We start from the raw sequence: 20,688 nt of genomic DNA, 5'->3' as shown, positions 1-20,688 counted from the left end.
TGTTTATCTTTTGGATTTCTAATTGTTGTTTTTGTATAATTCCTAGCTGTGAATGTATTTTGGTATTTTGTTCCTGCATTATTTTCCTGAATTTTTCCAGTTGTTTGTCCGTATTTTCCTTGAATTTGTCTATTTTTTCCTCATGTTTGTCAGCTTTTTGCCTCAGTTCTTGGAGAATTCTGAGTATTAGAGATTTGAATTCCCTATCAGAAAGTTCTAGTGCATTTTCTTCCAGATGAGAGTCATCTGGTGTTTTATTTTGGACGCCTACTGGAACCATCCTGTCCTGTTTTTGTAAGTGCTTTGATATTGTCTGCTGTCTTCGGGGCATTCAGTAGTTATTTTTCTCGTTTATTGATTGTAGATTTGGTTTCTTCGTCCCTTTTTTAAAAAAAATTTGACTATGTCTGAGGAGGCAGACTTTGTGTTCTTTGTTGTTTGCTCGTCTGTGTGCTCAATGCTTTTCGCCTCCTTCTCCAAGTGGCAGGGTCAGTCACTCAGATATGGTATGGCAGGGCAGGTCTAGCTGAAGAGGAGTTACTGGGTCGCGTTGTTTATGGCACTTACTACAGCTACCAGTGTGGGTCAGTAATCAGTGCAGGGCAGGTTCCAGTAGGCTGTGCTTGTGGTGCTTGCTGGTGTGATGTCAAGCGCACGATGCAGGTAAGGAGCATACGGCGGGGAGATTGTTATGTGTGGAGCTAAGATGGATATGGGAGAGAGGAGAGAGGATCAGTAGCCAAAAACATACAAACAAACAAAAAAGAATGCTAGGGGAGCTTGCCTTTGGAGTGGAGAGATGAGAGACTATGAAATGGAGAAAAACAGAAAGGGGAAGAGGAAGAAAATGAAATAAAAGAATGAATAAATAGATATTGGAATGGTTAAAGAACTGCAAAGTTCCCAGGGTTCCCACCAGTGCAGCTATGAGGTCTGGGGAAGTTGCTCTTAGGTGTTGCAGTACAGCCTGGCTAGAATGCATAGAGGTATACTACACCAGGTATTCAGGGAACAGAAAGAAAAGGAAGATATAGAGAGACGAGAAACTGAGCAATGAAGAAAGACAAGAAGGGAAAAAGAGGGAAAAGAAAACAAAACAAATTAAAAAAAAGAAGAAGAAGAAAGGCCCCCAAAAAACAAACAAACAAAAAAACCCACAAAAAAGGAAATGCTCTCAGGGATCCCTCTGTACGTCTGTGCAAGCCGAGGGGGAGTTTCCTTGCCACCTAGCTCCGCCTGGCCAGAAAGGGCTCCAAACTCAAGAAATAGAAAAGAAGACAAAGAAGCAATTCAAAACAAACAAACGAACAAAAGCCCCGGGCTCCCACCAGCACGGTAGCCCAGACCGGGAAGCAGCTCCACACTCGAACGGGGAGCTCCGCAGCCCCTCAGGAAGAAGCAAAGATGGCGCATGGAGCCACGTATTTGAGCAAAAGGAGGGGGAGGTGGTGAGAGGTAAGGAAGAAATCAAAAGAAGCAGAAAAAAAATCAACACTAGCAGCCAACAAATGGCCCTCAGAGAGACAGCTAGTGCAGGCTGGTGTTTCTGGACAAGAGACTGTTTCCGCGGGAAGCAGAGTTTACCGAGTGCGGATGAAGAAGGGTAGGGAGTGTGAAAGGGTATATCACAAATTACTGGAGCTCTGCAGCCACTCAGGAAGAAGCAAAGATGGCGCACGGAGCCAGGTACTCTAGCGAAAGGAGGGGGAGGTGGTGAGAGTTAAGGAAGAAATCGAAAGAAGCAGAAAAAAAATCAACACTAGCAGCCAACAAATGGCACTCAGAGAGCCGCCCATTCGGGCGTGTGGAATCCAAGCAGCCGGTGTTTCCCGGTCAAGAGATTGTGGCCGCGGGAAGCAGAGGAGGCCGAGTCGGGGTGAAGAAGGGTGGGCAGTGGGAAAGCGTATATCGCAAATTACCGGTTGTTTTGTTTCCTGCTGGACGCTCCGTGAGGCTGCTTTCTCGTACCCTGTTTGCTGGTCCCCGATAGGAGTCCAAGATGGCGGATCCACGCTGCGTTAGCTGGTAGGGGACCTCTGTATGAATCTCTCCTCGCTCTCCCTTCTCTGTCGGTTTTCTCACTCCATTTGGTGCTTGGCTGAGTTCTTTATCTCTTCATTTGATGTTTTAGGGTTTTAGGATTGTTGTGTTCTCTGTTCGGCTTAGTTTTTCAGATCTTTGCTGTTGAGGGACGGTGTGGTGCTTTTGCCTAGAGCGCCATTTTGCCAGATTCTTCAGGAAGTATTTTTTGGCCATTCTTACTGTTTCTATTATCTTAATAAAGTTTCCCTTATGTTGATGATGAAACCGAGAATAATTAATTAAAAAAAAAAACCGTGACTGGTACTGCTTTCATTTCATAGTATACCCATTGATGATATTTTTATAAGTTTTATGTTTTTTCCAACGTTCAATCATGAATGAAAAATAACCAAAATGCTTGGAACCATAAATTGACAATTTTTACATTAGTTACTGGTAATACAGTTGAATGAGGCCTGTAAGAATTGAGGAGTGCTGGATTCTAATTATGCCATTGCTGTTAACAAGTCCTGTGACCTAAGACAAGTCATTAAACTTTTTTAGTTTTCTCATAGACAAAATGAAGGACTCAATATTAGATAATTTAATCTGATTTCACTCCAGTAAGGCTACTCTTATCAGTGTGTGTTCTTTCATGGAAGTTTGTTCATAAATGGTAAATGAAGAAAAACCATGTTGCTGATTTGAATTGTTTGTGTTTGTTTTGGCTTTTAACTGTTACAGTTGAAAAAAGAGAGTACTTATCATTTTGAAGAGGGTCAAAGTTATTTCAGCAATTAAAACAGCATTTATATGTTCTGAAAGATTTATCAAGTCTAAATGGGTATCTTTTATATGTTGCTGTGTCTCTAGATTTTTATAAAAATAAGTGTAAGCCAGGTTGAAAATAGTAGAAGGTTAATATTTGTTTCTTAGGTATTTTATACTGCAGTTAGTCCTATAAAGATTTTGTCTATATGTTATGTATATGGTTGTTGTTATTGTTGTTATTTCTTTAAACCAAAACCGAATCAATTGCCGTGGAGTTGATTTTAGCTCATGGTGACCCCATGTGTATCAGAGTAGAACTGTGCTCCATAGATTTTCAATGGCAGATTTTTCAGACGTAGTTTACCAGGCCTTTCTTCTGAGGCACCTCTGGGTCGACTCAAACCACCAACTTTTTTGTTAGCTGCCTAGCACTTTAACTGTTTGAACCACCCAGGGATTCTATTATTGCTTTAGATGGCTATATCACTGTGGTAGACAAAAATAATGAGTACATTTGGTTTAATTTGTCTTCAATAAAAGCCTTAACAATTTGTAAGTTGTTTAATGATGGATTATTAAAGATTTTTGAATATTCATTGTTCAATAACTATATTTTGAAAAATTGTATTAAAGTTGGCTACATTAAGGCATTTAACCACAGCTACAAGTGCATGTGAATGTCTCTGGGTGGCATAAAGTGTTTGTACTTGACTACTAATTGAAAGGTTGGCAGTTCCCTCCCGCACAGCAACGCCGATGATCTGCTTCCCTAAAGATTGCAGGCAGGAAAACCCAATGGAACTCAGTTCTACTTTGAAACACGTGGGGTGGCTATGAATTGGAATTGACTCCACGGCAGTGGGTTTGGTTTTGTTTGTTTTTTATTTTAAGAGTGCATGTACGTGCACATAGGTATATATGAAATATCCATCCTTTCTTTCTTAGTTTTGAGTGGAAGAGGTTTTAAAATATTACATAAAAATAAACTAGAAAAGATTAAAACAATTACCATTACAGATCAGTTTCAGTTACAAGAAAACATTTAGATTTGTTAAGATTTTTTGACATCCACCAATGAGGAATGGTAGAGATGGTTCTTTTTAGATCTGGTTACAGTTATCCTGAATAAAAATGTTTATGAATATTAAATTTCTTTGATCTTTGTCCTTGTAGGTATCACACTCTATAATGAGTCTTTAATTATACGTTTTTGAAACTACACCTGGTAGGTGAGAAGGATTGTTGCATTTTTGTTGTTAAGTCATCAAATAGAAATTACCCATCAACTCTCCTTACCCCTTCACCATGAAAGAAAATTCACTTAACTTCTCTGCTGCCCACCAGAATCAGACAGTATAACATACAAATTTGTTTAGGAAAAAAAAAGAAATGTGCGGGTGGTATATGCTGATGACTGTTTTCCTCCTTGCATTCAAAAAACTTTTTACTGACCTTATTCACAAAAGATAAACTAGGTGTCAGCTCTGTTTAGTAATTTTCAGGCTTTATAGATTAGGAATGTGATTTATTGCAGTAAGTTCATTTTAACAAAATTTCACTAAACTAAAAGAAATTAGATGTCTTGTGGAGTGTGTGATAGTTTTAACTGTATTACTTAGTGTAGGAAAATAAACCAATACATTTTTCTTCTGTAGTTAACATTATATTATAAGTTTGACTGGTTATATCACTATGAAGGCCCCTTTAGTAAGTGCCCTAACCTAATTATATTTACATTTCAAACACGCCTTTAGCTTTTGCTTGAATATTTTGGGTGATCTTTTCCCACTTGTTTTCCCTCTTTCAACTATAGTTCAAGACTCTATTTTCATTTTCTTTCACTTTTTTATAGGTATTTTTCCATTTTTATTATGCGGGAAGACAGTCTCATACTGTTCTAACAATAATTTTGAAGGGTGGTGAGGAGGAAAATAGTCTTTACTGTATGGCTTGTTGGGCATTTTAACAGATTTGGTCATAAGCCATTTGACTATATCCAAAGTAGTTTAGACAGCTTAAGAAATTGATTTTAATGCTTAAGGAACTTTTATCCTATCAGAGGAAATGTTTTACTTAAGATATTGCCCTGAAGAGATTTTTGCATGTCCCTTGGGCATTTACAATTTGTTGGAAATATGTAAGAGGAAGTTGCTTTCATATAATATAAGCAACTAGAAAGAGCACACATTTCCTCCTTTGGAAGAAGCTCTTAGAAATGTGTGAGTGGTATAAAATAGAGCAGAATCTTTCCAATGAGAATAAATGCAGCCGGATGAAACCCTCTTAAGCGAGTAACGAAGTATAGAGAGAAAGATGGAATGTCTTTTTTGGTGTTTTTAAGGAGAGTGCAATCTATCTGAGCATTAAGTCAAAACCATGAGAGACATAGCTGGAAAACTGACATATTCATTGTTTCTATGAATCTCGTGAAAGAAAAGGGTCAGTGAACATCATGCTTCAAACGTATATATGCACATATATCTAATAATGTCAATTTTGCATCTAATAGTTTAGAATTGGTCAGAGATAGCTCACGTATTAGTCTACCGTGGTGAATAGTTTCCAAGGACATTGAAGTACCCAAAGCTATTGTGCTTACTTTTCATGTAGAGAAACCTGCATGGAAATACATGTTTTTATTGAAGTTAGACCAAGTTAGTCGTAGCATATATAAATCCATGTTACTGTTTTATTTTTTAATGGATGCATATATTGATAATTGAATTATCTGTGAAGTTGATTCAGCTGAACAAATTATCCTTTAAAGAAGCTGAAAATATTAAGTTTTCTGTAGCTATTTTTGGGGATATTGATCATGAGCTGAGTGCGTGATACTGCTTGCATTGAGTTACGCATTGGTTTTAATCACCTAGGTCTCATCTTCTTTCCATAAGTGCATATAACTAAGGCTTAGTTTTAATTACATTCAAAAACATTGCATTTGCAACATGGGTATTAAAATTAGATGTTTTCCTTTAAAAAAATTACCATTTACAGTAATTTTTAAAGCCTCCTCAACCATTTGAATTAGTTTTTTCATGTCTTATAATTTTACCTTTCTGAATTCCCCCTAGAAACTCTGAACTATCATTCATTTTATTTGATTTTCCAGCGATTTGGGTTGTAGTATGAGATTACAAACGGGAATAGAACACCATTAGAGAGAAATAAAATTGTTTGTACAGAACACATAACCCTCTATGCTAGCCTTTAGCACTGTACAAGCAGTGATAAAGGGATGACATGACTAATACTGGGCTCCTTCACATGAGACCAATTGCCTTTACAGCTTAGGGGAATCACTATAGAACTTTCTAATTTTAGCTTTAACCCTTTTGATAAATAGAAGTCAATCGAGCAATCTAATCATAAATGGACATGCAAACAATATTTGCTTTTATGTCTGTATTAGGTATAGGGTAATGAACTCATTTGTCCACTAAAGCTTTGATTTTAAATTATATTTACATGAACAGTAACTAAATAATTCAGAGTCTGAATCTTCAATGTATAGATGAAAGGTTGAGGTTTTGGAAAACTGTGAAGGGTTTTCCTTTATGTGTATCTGTGAAGGAGCAGAACCTCATTTCTTCCTCCAACAGGTACATTTATAGAGTTTCCTGCACTTCATTTTGCCCTGGAGAGGTAGAAAGGGAGAGAATCTTGCTTTTTATTGGATTTATAGCTAAATGAATCCTATGATACTTTTGTTAAATGAGATATTCTTTCCTTTGATCATGCTGATCACTGTAAGTGAGCCCTTTAAAGATAATAACCTCAGAAGTTCTGAAGTCTTGATATAGATTTGTTTTAAAACCTTAATGTTCATATTTTGATAGAATACTTTCTTTCAGGATTATTCATGAACTATAAATTCATTCTTTTCCTCTTTCTCTCTCTACCATTGTAACTTCCATGGTTATTGTAATGTGAATTGACCAGCACCAAAGACAGTTAGAATTAAATATACCCAAAGTTGAATAGTAACAGCAAATTAAAGAAAACACATGAGATAATATGAGTACTGAATATTTAAAATATGAAGTCTTATTTTTAAAATAAATCAGAAGTCTACTATATGTTTAGATTCTTTTGTATATTTCATATTAATTACAGTACTTTTTATTAAATGAATGGTGAAAAGTGTTTAAGTATTAATATTATTGAAAATAATTCTTTAATGTAGGTATAAAATTCATACTGTATCTTGGACTAGAAAATTCAAACAGCATTCAAATTTTTGGTTCTTAAGATTTTAAAAAATATCTTAATACTAGCTTCACTGTGCTGTTTCACAGGTATTATTTCATTTAGTCCTCACAAAGACCAGATGAGGTGTAGATACTATTCTTATCCCTATTTTGAAGATGAGAAAGCAAGCTTAGAGAGGTTAAGTAACTGATCAAAAATAATATAGCTAGAATACTGTAAAGATGAGATCAAAATCTAAGTCCATCTTTCTCTAAAGTTTATGCATTTAATCATGCCAGTATATGGTCTCTTAGCATATTCCATTGTTGGATGGTGGAGTGTATTCCTAATCTTTGAATAAACTTGGGTGAGGGTCTTTAATTTTGAACTTCTTGAGCAACGTACCAGATGTACTCCCGGATATATACAGTCAAGCCTTTTATATCTGTGGTTGGAAAATTCTGTCTCACTATGGGTCATTCTCTTGCTCCCTATATAATCTCCCTAGCTTCTTTTTCAGTCTGTAGACCTAAGCGTGATCTCTTGTTCATTCATATATTAATTCTCCTGATTGATTTTTTTCCGATTGTTTTTGCGTGGGTGGTTCCTTTTGTCCAAAACTTACATGTGAATGTTTATGACAGCTTTACTACTACTTGTGAAAACTTTGAAACAACCAAAATGTTCATAAACTGATGAATGGATAAACAAATTGTGGTACATCCATACAATAAAAAGGAACGGACTATTGATACATACAACAACATGACTGACTATCATAAGAATTATACTAAGCGAAAGAAACTAGATACAAAAAGCTGCTTATTGTATGATTCCATTTACTCAGGAAATGGCAATAGGAATCAGATAAGTGATTGTCAGAGAGCTAGAGATAGGGAAAAGGGATCGATTTCAAATGGGAATGATGGAATATTTTGGGGTGATGAAAATGTTCTGTATCTTGTTTGTGTTGGTGGTTACATTACTATATACATTTGTCAAAATGACAAATTTTATGATATGTAAATCATACGTCAATAAAAAAGGAAAGTAAACAAATAACGTTTCAGGGTGGTTATGGGAATTATGAAAGATCATTCTCCTTCTCCACTTATTTCTTTTGTTTAGTTTTTCATTATTCTCTTCTACGTCTCTCATAAATTTGAAGTCCATGTTGAACTGCAACTTCTTATTTCAGGACTAATATACTACAGAAAATTTACCTGTCTGCTTGACATCCTTGAGTTTAGATTTTAAAGTGAGTCATCAACTGTATTTTTATAGTTCTGGGTGTTCCAATTAGTGCTGAATACTCAGCTGAAATTTGCATTCTCTTTAAAATTATACCAAATATTCCTGCTTCAAGTGGACACTTGATCTGTGTCCTGTGACAGTGGGAGTACACAGTATGGCTGGGACAGTTTATAAAGCAGTCTTGAGTTCTGAGCTTGAGTCCTGCTTGAGAAAAACCACTTCTTCGCCAGCAACATTGTTCTATGCTAGTGGTTCTCAAACTGAACCAAACATCAGAATCTCCTGGAGGAATAGTTAATAGTATACAGATTTCTTGGCCTCGCTTCCCAGAGTTACTTATTCCATAGGTCTAGGGTACCAAACCAAACCCGTTGCCGTCAAGTCGATTCCAACTCATAGCGACCCTATAGGACAGAGTAGAACTGCCCCATAGGGTTTCCAAGGAGCAGCTGGTGGATTCAAACTGCTGACCTTTTGGTTAACAGCCAAGTTCTTAACCATTGCTTCACTAGGGCTCTGAAGCATAAATCAGTGGTTTTGGAAGTAAGCTCCCCCAAACAAAAGCATCAGCATCACCTGGGTTAATTATTAGAAATGTAGGTCTTGGGTGGGGCCCAAGAATTTGCATTTCTAACAGTTACCCAGGTGACGCCGATGCTTTTGTTTTGGGAAACTTTCAAAACCACTGATTTATGCTTACTTCTGGTGTTGCAGTATCAACCTTCCCTCATATATGTGCCAGTATTTTGTTTGAAAACTGTTTCATCATTTCATGGCTGCTCTTGTATAGTATTCACTCACTCACTCATTCATTCATTCACAAGATATTTGATTCCTGAAAGAGGCAGAATTGTGCTAGAAAGAGGAAAAGGGGGGAAAAGTATGTCTATTATTTGCCATCCTCCCCACCCCTTTCCTTCTAACCTCAAGTGGCATCATGCTACATCATAATTATTTTGTCTCTCTAACAACAGGCTACTTTTGGACTCCTGTTTCTCTACTTTAAAATTTTGATGACTCCTACTTGGACTCCTCTGCCCATTGGCCTAAAATATTCTTCAGTTAAGACTTTTCACTCCCTAGTTTGTATAAATAAGCCCTTCTTCCTCACACTTAAGTTTCATAATTGTATTCTATTTTTTTTCAAAGTAATAGTAATTTTTTTATTTAATTTTTTTTCTTTACTGTATCTCAGGTGAAGGTTTACAGAACAGACAGTTTCCCATGAAACAGTAGCACACACATTGTCCTACGACATTGGCTAACAACCCACAACATGTCAACCCCCTCCGCTCCCACCTTTTTTTTTGTTTTTGTGAAAATTTACGTAGCGAAATATACACCACTTCAAATATTTACACATGCACAGTTCAGTGACATCAACCACGCTCTTCCAATTGTGCTGCCACTCTCACCCTAGATGAAGGACCACCGAACAAAACAGTTTCCCATCAAACAGTTAGTATACATCTTGCTTTATGACAGTGGTCAACAACTTCACAACACATCAACACTATCCTTACTCAACCTTGGGTTCCCTATCACCAGCTTTCTTATCCCCTTCTGCTTTCCAGTCTTTGTCCCTGGACTGCTGTGCCTCTTTAGTCCCATTTGGTTTTATGGGGCTGTCCACTCCCTGGCTGAATGGTGAACCTCAGAAGTGACCCCACCACTGAGCTAACATGTCTGGGGGCCATTCTCTCAGGGTCTCTCCAGTCTCCTTTAGGCCAGTAAATCTGGTATTTTTTTGTGAGTTAGAATTTTGGTCTACATCCTTCTCCAGCTCTGTCCAGAACCCTCTGTTGTGATCCCGGTCAGAGCAGTCAGTGGTGGTAGCCGGGTACCATGTAGCTGCACTGGACTCAGTCTGGTGGAGGCCCTGGCAGCTGTGGTCCATTAGTCCTTTGGACTAATCTTTCCCCTGTATCCTGTTCTCTTCACACTCCCTTGTTCCCGAAGGGATGAGACCAGTGGAGTATCTTAGATGGCTGCCCACAGGGTTCTAATACCCCAGATACTCAAAGTAATAGTAATTTTTACTGAATGAAACCAAAGTACCATAAACTGCACAATTTGATACAGTCTGGGATGTGTGGGTGACTGAATTTCAAGAGAATAAATATAAATCATGCTCTTGTATCAAATGCTTCTCTAAACCAAGAAAGAAATAACCGTAATAATCTTAATAGTGATAGTTGTAAAAAGAATGAGTCAAATTTAGAATTTAAAAAACTATTTGGAAGTACTAAATTCAAGGAAATCATAGATTATTTTATCTTTCCAAATGCCATAGCAGATATTGAAGCCCATATATAAAAATTTGTTCAGGATTCCTATTATTTTAAGGTTGCTGTAAAGTATATCATGCTGTAATGGTATCTGCTGATTTTTCTCTGGGATAGATTAAATACAGTATATTATTCTTAGAGCTGATGTCCTTTTATCCTTTTACCACCGCCCCACTGATTATCAAGAGTATTTAGAGAAAATAGCTCATTGCACTGGATTATTACATGCCTCAATTGAATAGTAACTTGCTGCCAATTATCATTACAATGCCATATTGATTTTTTTTCTCATTTCCACAATGGAAATTAAAGGAGAATTTGTGTAAAATGAGTTTTTATATATCTTGTGGATGTGATTGGTTCTGATTATTTGAGCTATTTTTTAAATCTATTGTATTCATTGGTCTGATGTCTTTTACTGATATTCTCTTCGAAATCTAAGTCTTTGCTTTGTTGATAAGCTTTCCTTTGGCAGATACGAAGTCACTGGTTTAAAAACTGTGGAATAGAAATAAAGTTGTGGCTTAAATATTTAGAGTATGGATTTTAACTACTGCTTCACAGGAGTCTGCTATTTATTTATTTATATTTGTGAAGTTCTTGGGTAATATGAGACTCTCTGAGTAAATGCACATTGTTATTACCAGTGTTACTGCTAATTTTCTTAACCATATGAGCCAAATAATGTAATTACACTTAAATTACCAAATATTTATTTATTGTTGACTATATGTAAACCACTCTGCTAGGCACTGTGAGAGATAGAAAGATGAATAAGGTATTCTAAGTATCTTCAGAGAATTTATAATCCAGAAAGTTCGATAAGACATGTACGGCAAAAATCATAATGTTAAGCATAAGAAGATAAATACAGATACATGGGAGATTAGAAGATAAAAAATTATATTTGGTTGGAGGACTTAAGGGGGAAAACATTAATGGAGGATTTAACAGTCAAATTCCACCTTGAAGAGTTTTGAGAGGTGTAATTGGGGTTACCTTCTGGGAAGAAAACATAAATGAGCCAAAGCAGGGAAGTAGAGGGAGGACTTCAGGAAAGAAAATGTGTCTGGTTTTATTGGGATATGTGGTATAAGGCCTGAGGCTGGTAACGTAGATTGAGGCTAGTTTAGAATGTTAGTTCAAAGAATTTGACCTCTATGTGGTAGTCCAGTGGGAATTTTTGGACAGCTGACTGTGATTAAGTGCAACTTAATCTGGCATTTTGTAAAATGAATAAAAGAAAAGAAAGAAGCTGTGGAGACGCTAGTTGGGAGGCTCCTGGCATATTAAAGGAGAGGTAACTAGGATAAACTAGGATGTTAGCAGAGACAATGAAAAGGAGGGAGGAGGCATGTGTGGCAGTCATTATGGAAAGTCAAACCAAACTCTACATAATCAGTCTTCCAGCCTTCTACCATACTAAGAACATCCATCTACTGCCACTCTCCCCAGTCTGCTTCTTCAGCTTATGCCACACTGGTCTCCTGGCAATTCCTGGAAAGTGCCAAACACTAGCTATCTCCTCAGTAGCCAGTTTTCTCTTACTACAACTACTGGGAAAGTCCTCACTTCCTTCAGGGTTCTGTTCAACTACTACCTTATCAAAGAATCGTTCCCTGACAACACATTAAATATTAGCATCCTGGTACTCCCTATTCCATCTACCAAGTTTTATTTTTAAACCTAGCACCATTGCACTGATATTTCATTCCATAGTTTTTTATTTTATTTTATTTTCATCATATGTCCTTCTTGTACCCTTAGCATCTGAAACATGCCTGGTACTTAGTAGGCACTCAATAAATACTTTGTTGAATGAATGAACAGAATAAATGCAAAGGTGAAAGAGATAAGGGATCAAAAAAAAAAATGCCAATATTTCAAATAAAAACAATTCAGAGGGTAGTGGTGTTATTTATACCACAGGAGGAGTGCATTTGAGGGGTGAAGGCAGGGGACGAAATTTTTGCTTTATAAATATATGATGCTGGTGAAACCACCAAGGCAGTACTGTCAACCAAGCTGATCTGAAATGTGACAAGAGATCTGGGATTGAGGAAACGATCTTCAAGTCATCCTCACAGAGTCAATTCTTGACAGCATGGGAGTAGAAAAAAGAACGTCAGCAATATTAAGTCAGGATTGTGAAATTCGTAATTCAAAATTTTATTTTGAATATTTGATGTTTTGAATATACAAACTTATTTATACCTATATTTTTTGTTTATTTTTTAGCTGGGTTAACAACTTTGGCCATGAAGGTCTTGGACTCTTATTGGATGTACTTGAAAAGCTTCTGGACAAGAAACAGTAAGAATAAACGCTAAATAAAATAGTCACCAAAGGGGAAGTTTTTAAGCACAACATAATCTTTTTTTCCCTTCTATTTAGGCAAGAACATATTGACAAGAAGAATCAGTATAAACTTATTCAGTGCCTCAAAGCATTTATGAATAATAAGGTAAGTATGTAATATTTATTTCTGCCTCTATCACAAAAGGTGATAATTTGCCTGACAATATGAAAGTATAAAACAGACAAACTAGTGGATGCTTATTTGGTTTATAAAAGCATGTTTCTCTTTATGATGCAAATCATCATAAGTTTCATTTAAATAGTATTTAATGTATACTTTGCTTTACAAAATAGCCATTGGTAGGTTTTTGCGATCATAAAAACATATGACTCTTGTTCCCAAATTAGATAACACTTTTTATGTCTTTTATGGTAGTAGGAAAATTTAAAGGTTATATTTTGAGTACTATTTCCTTATATAGAGTTTTTATTTTACTGTAAAGAAAAATCCAAAGTTTTGATTTGACTTATTTGCTAAGAACATTGTAAGGTTAAGATTTCTCTTTTATGTTCAGTTAATGACAGTGAGTTAACATACCTAAAAGGCATCTCTAGAAGATAGTGTTTTTTTTTTTTCTTTTATGTCCGTTGAACAACAGTTACATTTAAGGGGCTGTATAAATTTTAAATAAATGATTTTTCTTCTAAAAATAGTCTGTGTTCAGGCTATGAAGTCATAGTAATTTTTTTCTGCAAACTTACTTTGTTACTATCTTGAAATTGATTTGCTGTATATACCTGTAGACAAAATACTGTTGACTAATTCATTTAATTACTTGAATTCCCTTCAGATGGTGTTTTAAAATACTTAATAATTATAACAATACCAGAAACTCGTCAATTGTGAAGTATAGCTATTAATAACTAATGCAATAAGATTGTCTAAGTAATCTGTAAGTTGTCTTTCTTAAGCATGTGGGATTATATATAAGTATGTATCTATTACACACATATGTATTAACAAAGAATACTACTGGGAGGTAGAATGAGTGGTTGGTAGTTGACATGACACTCTATCATAGGATATACTAACTGTGTTGTCCTTGCAAGTTTCTTCCAGAAAGATTCATGTCAGTATTAGCATAGAATTTCTCTACTTCTGTGCTTTTAGCCTTTGGCTACAAATTTATGCAGAATCTGAAGCCTAACAAGAAAATACTTAATGACCATTGCTTCTCCCAAGATCAAGATGGATCTGTTTCTTCAACGGAGGGAAAAACAATGAAATAATGGAAAGAGAACACAATATTATAAATCAGGAAATATGAGTTCTAGTTCATGTTTTGCCACTAATGAGCTGAGTGACCTTTGAAAAATCACTTGACCTCTCTGGCTATTAGTCCCCTCATCTATAAAATTAGCCATGCAACCCTTTGTCTTAAATTCTTGCTGACTTGTGTTATTAATTGTTATAGCTTTCCATGATACCAAGTGGCTGAAACCAGAATAGTCACTATAAAAGTCATATTAATGAGATTTCCTGCAGGAGCTTTTCCTCATAGGATATAAGTTGATATGTCAACATATACTTTCTTATCTCTTGTAAGTTTGGCAGATTTGAAGAAACATGATTCGACTTAGATTATTTTAAACTAAAGATAAGTTTTTGTTAGAACTTGTTAATGTCTTGCATGTAAGGTTCTCAGAACATGAATAAATGAATCTTTTAAATTATAGGCTTATGAAACAATGGGCATAAAGCATGCATTCAAAATTATAAACACACAATGACACATCCATTTCATCTTGGAATAAATTGTCCAGATCAAATAATAACACCTTCATCCAAAATGACATAAAAATTAATTTGTGGGCTCCATGGAGTTTAGATTACCTATTTCAAAAATTATTTTCCCCTATTCAATGCATGTAAAAATAGGATTGTTGTTGCTTAACGTCCTCTGCTATAATACTTGCTCTGAGATTTGGATTGATATTTTTTCAGATATATTTCTCATATCTTCGTTTTTATCTTCATATTAGAAAAAGCTTTTTAAGAATGCATGATAAATGGAAAATGTAAATGATTTCATTCTCAGTGCAATTTATTTTTAAAGCCATTATTTTAAGTTTGGTAATTGCAAAGTAATCATCCATCTCTCAGTTTCACACAAGTTTATGACTTCTATTCCTTAGTATTATTTACTGGCCATGTTTACACCTATTTACCATATTTTAACGCAAATAACACATGCCTTCTATGTTTGTTTGCCAACAGTGTCCCCCTTCATAAGCATGCTATGTGAATTTTTTTTAACAGCAACAAGTAAAAAAAATGGCATAGAAGCACTTACGAAAATACCTCGTGGAGGGATGTTGCAGTTGGCAAACAAACATAGAAGGCACGCATTATTTGCGTAACATAGGTTATCCCTTTTTGTTTTCTTTTGTTCCTTTCTACTCTAGTGTCTTCCACTTCCTTTTTTCTTTCTTTCTTTTTTTGTCTTGTCTCCACAAATTTCCTTATTTTCTCTGACCTCTGATAAGGTCATGTTTAAGAGCTTTAGCTGTGTTTTTATTTTTTTCTGAGTTCTTTGGAAGTTAAATTAGGAACCATGGAATTATTCATATTTTTGTTTCTTAACTAAAGCTTAGCCTGAAGTGGTAATTGTGTTCCAATGAAATGTTGTGAGATTTCACTATTAGACTTAAAAAAGAAGCAAACATATTTCATAATAAATCTGAGAAATATTTTGTGGGACAGATATCAAAGAAAATATGATATTCTTTATGTAGTAAAAACTCATGTTTTGGGCTTTTCTTAGCTTTTCTTTTTTACTTATTCTTATAATGCACACACAGACACACACACATGAAAACACACACATGTATTAATGAGTGAAATGAAAATAGATGACAAGAGTATCTCCTCTGCCCTAGTTGACTGTGACAGGCACCATTTCTTTGGGTTCATAGCTCTTGTAGTGCAGCACAGCTGCCTGAAAGAGGGTAGGATAAGAAAGAAAGTTATGGGAAAATCAAGACAGAGGTTTATTGCTTCTTTAACTGCCATATAGTATACAAAAGAATTTTTCAACATTTTACTTTTTTTGTTCAACTTAATTTTGCACACTAACATATTGGAGAATTTAACCATGAACTCCCCACATCTCCATGGAGACCCAGTGACATAAGTAGAATTACTTTAGAAAATCATATCAGTATGTGCTTTACATGTTCTTCTTTGTTGCAGAACTACTGATTATTCCCATATTTCTCCCAAATCTTTATGGAATTTTTAGAGCAGGCTAATGGAGATCATATCTGATCAAGGGGCAAAAACTCAAAAGATGCAGTCATTTCAAAACAAAAATGAAGGACATCCATATAATTAGGTAGAATCTCATTGTGGAGGTATGGGTTTTCAGAAAATCATTGTAAGTTGCTTTGTTTAATTAAAGATACATTCCATAGACATTTTGAATGAAGGTTTATTTTTTTCCCTAGTTTGGATTGCAAAGGATTCTAGGAGATGAAAGAAGTCTCTTACTATTGGCAAGAGCAATTGACCCCAAACAACCCAACATGATGACTGAAATAGTAAAAATACTTTCTGCTATTTGCATTGTTGGAGAAGAGAACATGTAAGTGTTGCTATATTATTATATTAACTGCATGAATAAATGAGACTTGAGAAATTAATAAGTCCTATTTTTCTTCTGTTTCTTTTGATAACTTGCATGAAGACCTGACATTTTTACTTTGTCTGTGTTTTAGCATTTTTGTTAATTGAAGAAAAGATTTAAACAGATAGAATCCTAATGGGGAATTCTTCAAAGTTGGTTTCAAAGGGAATGAATAGTGATTTTGTGTACCTGAAGGTAAACCAATCATTAGAAAATTGGAACAATTTTAGAGTGTTATTTTGGCTAAATGAACACATACACACACACACACACACACACACACACACACACACCACATGTACTCGTACAACTTGACTTCTTTAAGTAACTGAATTGCCTACTTTTATTTTAGAATGGTATTTTACTTTATGTACCTAGGAGAACTGAAAATATGAAGCAATTATACTGTGAAATAAACTAAGCTTATTTAAAAAAAGGTTGCTTGTAATTATTCAGAATGTATACATGTGCCAAATTCAGCAAGTTGTTGCAAAATATGAATTAGATAATATCTTATGGAAATAATATAGAATCAGAAGGAAATTTTCAGATTTGATGTCATCAGTAGGCCCACTTTGTAAGAAACTATTATGATAAAAAATGAAATATCAGCTGAGAACCTAAACCGAAATATATTTTTTTGAATACTTTGTGTGTCAGTAAGAATCTTATACCTGTTAGAATAAAGTGAAATGTCATTTAGTCCTTACTACTAGTGTACTTAGAAAACAAATGAGAAACACTAAACAAAAATATTATCGTATAGCATCAAGTCTTATCTCAACGAGAATGAACTGAAAATGAAGTAACATGAATAAGTAAGGTTTCCTTAGGTTTTATAGAAAAATATTAGTTTCTGTATGAGTAAGAAATATTTTTCTAATGAATTAGATTTTCAATACTTAATTCGTAAAATACGACCTACCTGGTGGAATTGTTAAGGAGCCCTTGTGGCGCAGTAGCTAAGCGCTGGGCTGCTAACCTAAAGGTCGGTGGTTCAAACCATGGGAGAAAGATGTGGCAGTCTGCTTCCATAAAGACTACAGCCTTGGAAACTGTATGAGGCAGTTCTACCCTCCCTTATAGGGTCTCTGTGATTCGGAATCGACTCGATGGCAGTAGATTTTTGGGTTTTGGTTTAACTGTTGTGATATAATTATAATTTTAGTTAATCGTTTGCTAAGAGTTTTATAGTACATAAGGTTAATTTGATTGAGACACCGTATGGTGACGGTTACCAATATTTTTCTTCAGGTAAATAAGTTTCTTATGCTAGGTGATGATAGATGTGTCTTTACTTGGGCTTTCTCTGATTATGGATATTATATTATGTTCAAGTGATATTAATGTTTATGTTAATATGGACAATACCAAATCTAAAAATATTGCAGTGTTTATCAGTCAAGTATACTTTAAAAAATATCCCCCAGAAAATTTATTTTCTTTAAACATTTTTAATTGTATTTTTATTTTTATTCTCTAAAATAATTTAAAATAATCAGTAGTTGACTCATAGAAATATGTTGACAGGAACACAACTCTTAAATTGTAATGGTCTATAAAAGATTACAGCCTAGGAAACCCGATGGGGCAATTCTTCTGTGTCACATGGGATCGATATGAGCCGTAATTGACTTCACAACACTCAACAACAACAACAACATTTAAACATCAAGCACCAGAAAGTAAATGAGGAAGACTGAAGGAGATAACACGTGCTTATACTGTGCATGTAGGATATCTTTCTTATTTCTGTTTCTTTTTTTTTTTCCTTTTCTCTACAGTCTAGATAAACTTTTAGGGGCTATAACTACAGCAGCAGAAAGAAATAACAGGGAACGATTTTCACCAATTGTGGAAGGATTAGAAAATCATGAAGCCTTGCAATTACAGGTGAGTTAATTTTGTTTAAAATTGTTTCTAGGGTTTTATTTAGAGTCCTCATTTTGTATGACATCAACACCATTTTATCTGACATTTAAATAGAATGGAATATAAAAATAAAATTCTTCCTATTGCTTGGTCATTTATAAAAGCTAGAAATTTGTGAGAATAACAATTTGTTTAAAATTAGGAAAAATACTTCTGGGTTATTATAAATGTGGCATTTATGATTATCATGAATATTTAGATAGAAATTCAGTAATGAATGCAATAAACCAGGGGAAACTGAAGCCTTAGCAATAATCACAACAAGAGATCAAGCAGCTTACCCAATGCCATTATCTTAACAAGTGTTAATAAAGTCTGTGGGCTTGTTTCAGAAATTTAAGGTAACCAAACACACTTCTCTTTGTTCCATTCACACAATATTCAGTGGTCCAATTCACCAGGATTGAATGAGTTGAATTGCAACTGTTAGGTCAAGGTGCATATGATAGCCCTATGTAGACCCAGCTTAATTGTCTTCTTTATAAGATAAATCTGTCTTTTCTTAAATGGTTTCAGGAAGTGAACCATTTTATGAACAATAACTTTGTTTTTGAAAGGTGGAAGCTCATATTTATTGACCACATTTATGATATGAGGTCCTGGGCTAAACATTTTAATGTATATATATTATCTGATTTAATCCCCACAACAATCCAACTATATAGGCACTCTAGTTTCCAGTTTGCTTCTGAGGTGATAAGGCTTGTTGTTGTTGTTAGTTGCCACTGAGCTGATTCCAACTCATGGCGACCCCCTGTGTGCAGAGTAGAACTGCTCTGTGGGGTTTCCAAGGCTGTGACCTTTCAGAAGCAGATTGCCAGGCCAGACTTCTAAGGCACCTCTGGAACCTCCCACCTTTCAGCTAGTAGTCGGGCACATAACCATTTGTGCAGCCCAGGAACCCTTGAGGTAGTTAGCCTAAGTGGGGTTAAATAACGTGTCTAAGTTGGCACAGCTTGTAAGTAGCAGAGTCTGAATTTGACCCTAGGGTTTTTGGTCTCTGATGCACATCTCTTTCTTTTAGACAGTGTTTGCCATTTAAGGTACCATAGAAAACCATCTCTGAAATATTTTTATGTCATAATATATATGTAATATATATTATATTTTATATTAAATATTTATATTTAATCTTTTAAAACTCTTGGAGTGTTCAACAAAGAAAAGGTGGCTCATTTAATTTTATGAAGTTCTTTAGTAGTGAGTGTTTCAACAGTAAAATTCCTTATCTGATATAGAAGAAATATTTCTTTTCTTGTATTTTATCATATTAATGAGTATTCGTATCTTCCCCCGCCCAGATTTTCAGACTACACCAGAGAGACGAATTGGCTTGTCCAAAGAGAATTTGTAATGTTACAAAAATATAATTCCTTTCCAAATATTTAAAGATCTTTATTAAACATTACTTCCCTATTCCAAGTATGATGAGCATTTTGGAAAAACTTTTATGATGTGCTTTTTATGTCAAATTTATTACATTAAAAAAAATTTGGGGTATGTCTTTCTAGTGCTTTAATTTTTATAATATACTTGTTATAAGATTTATCTCAATGTAATATAATATCTGTGCTGAAAGGTTTGAAAACTGCCTTTTTTAGATGGCTTCTTGAAAGTTTTGTTCTTGTTCCTGTGATTGGGCTCACCTAGCTAAATTTCATTTACTTTCAGACATACGCAGAAGTTCATGCTTTCCTTGTGACGTTTGTTTAGGAAGGATTAAAAATTTTGATTGTAATAAGAGTATTCATTACATTTTATACATGGTTTGCCATACTTAGGTCAAGCACTTTCACATATTTTTAAATTCTTATTTAAATTGTTTTTTAACAACAGCTCTGTGAGTTAGATATTATTATCTTCAGATTACAGATCAGGGAATTGAGGATCTGGGAGGTTAAGTAACTCACTCAGTATTCCACCGCTATTAAGTGGTAGAGCTTTGATTTGAACCCAGGTCTTTGTGATGCCATCATTTGTATACTGCACTGCCAGATTTTTTAAAGTGAAACCACCTTCAAAGAGCAGCAGTTCACGCCTAGACAATTAGATGAGATTGACAATGTGCTAGCCTTCATGAAGCCGGACTGAATAGAATAATGTGGCAAGTTGTTAACGAGTAACATATGGAGGAATCATAGACATCTCACTAGGTATGCAAGAAATTGTTGAATACTGATAATAGATGCATACATAAGCAAGCAACAATTTGAAATTTCCTATTTTAATGAGCTACAATAATTAGT

General features: G+C 35.0%; 1 protein-coding gene across 4 annotated transcripts in view; it reads left to right on the top strand.

The window, feature by feature from the left end:
• The window catches only part of DIAPH2 (diaphanous related formin 2), a 1,008,160-nt gene that overhangs the window by 272,185 nt on the left and 715,287 nt on the right, over positions 1-20,688 (top strand). For all 4 annotated transcript variants that reach the window (XM_004377544.2, XM_023732386.1, XM_023732385.1 and 1 more), the window contains 4 exons: positions 12,765-12,839; positions 12,921-12,990; positions 16,332-16,468; positions 18,295-18,403. In XM_004377544.2, coding sequence (XP_004377601.1) covers positions 12,765-12,839; positions 12,921-12,990; positions 16,332-16,468; positions 18,295-18,403 — 391 coding nt within the window. The remainder of the gene's footprint in view (positions 1-12,764; positions 12,840-12,920; positions 12,991-16,331; positions 16,469-18,294; positions 18,404-20,688) is intronic.

The sequence above is a fragment of the Trichechus manatus genome, unplaced genomic scaffold (assembly GCF_000243295.1).
Source record: "Trichechus manatus latirostris isolate Lorelei unplaced genomic scaffold, TriManLat1.0 scaffold00051, whole genome shotgun sequence".
Classification (NCBI taxonomy): domain Eukaryota; kingdom Metazoa; phylum Chordata; class Mammalia; order Sirenia; family Trichechidae; genus Trichechus; species Trichechus manatus.
The sequence above is the reverse complement of the archived record's forward strand: the minus strand, read 5'-3'. Positions and strand labels throughout refer to the sequence as shown.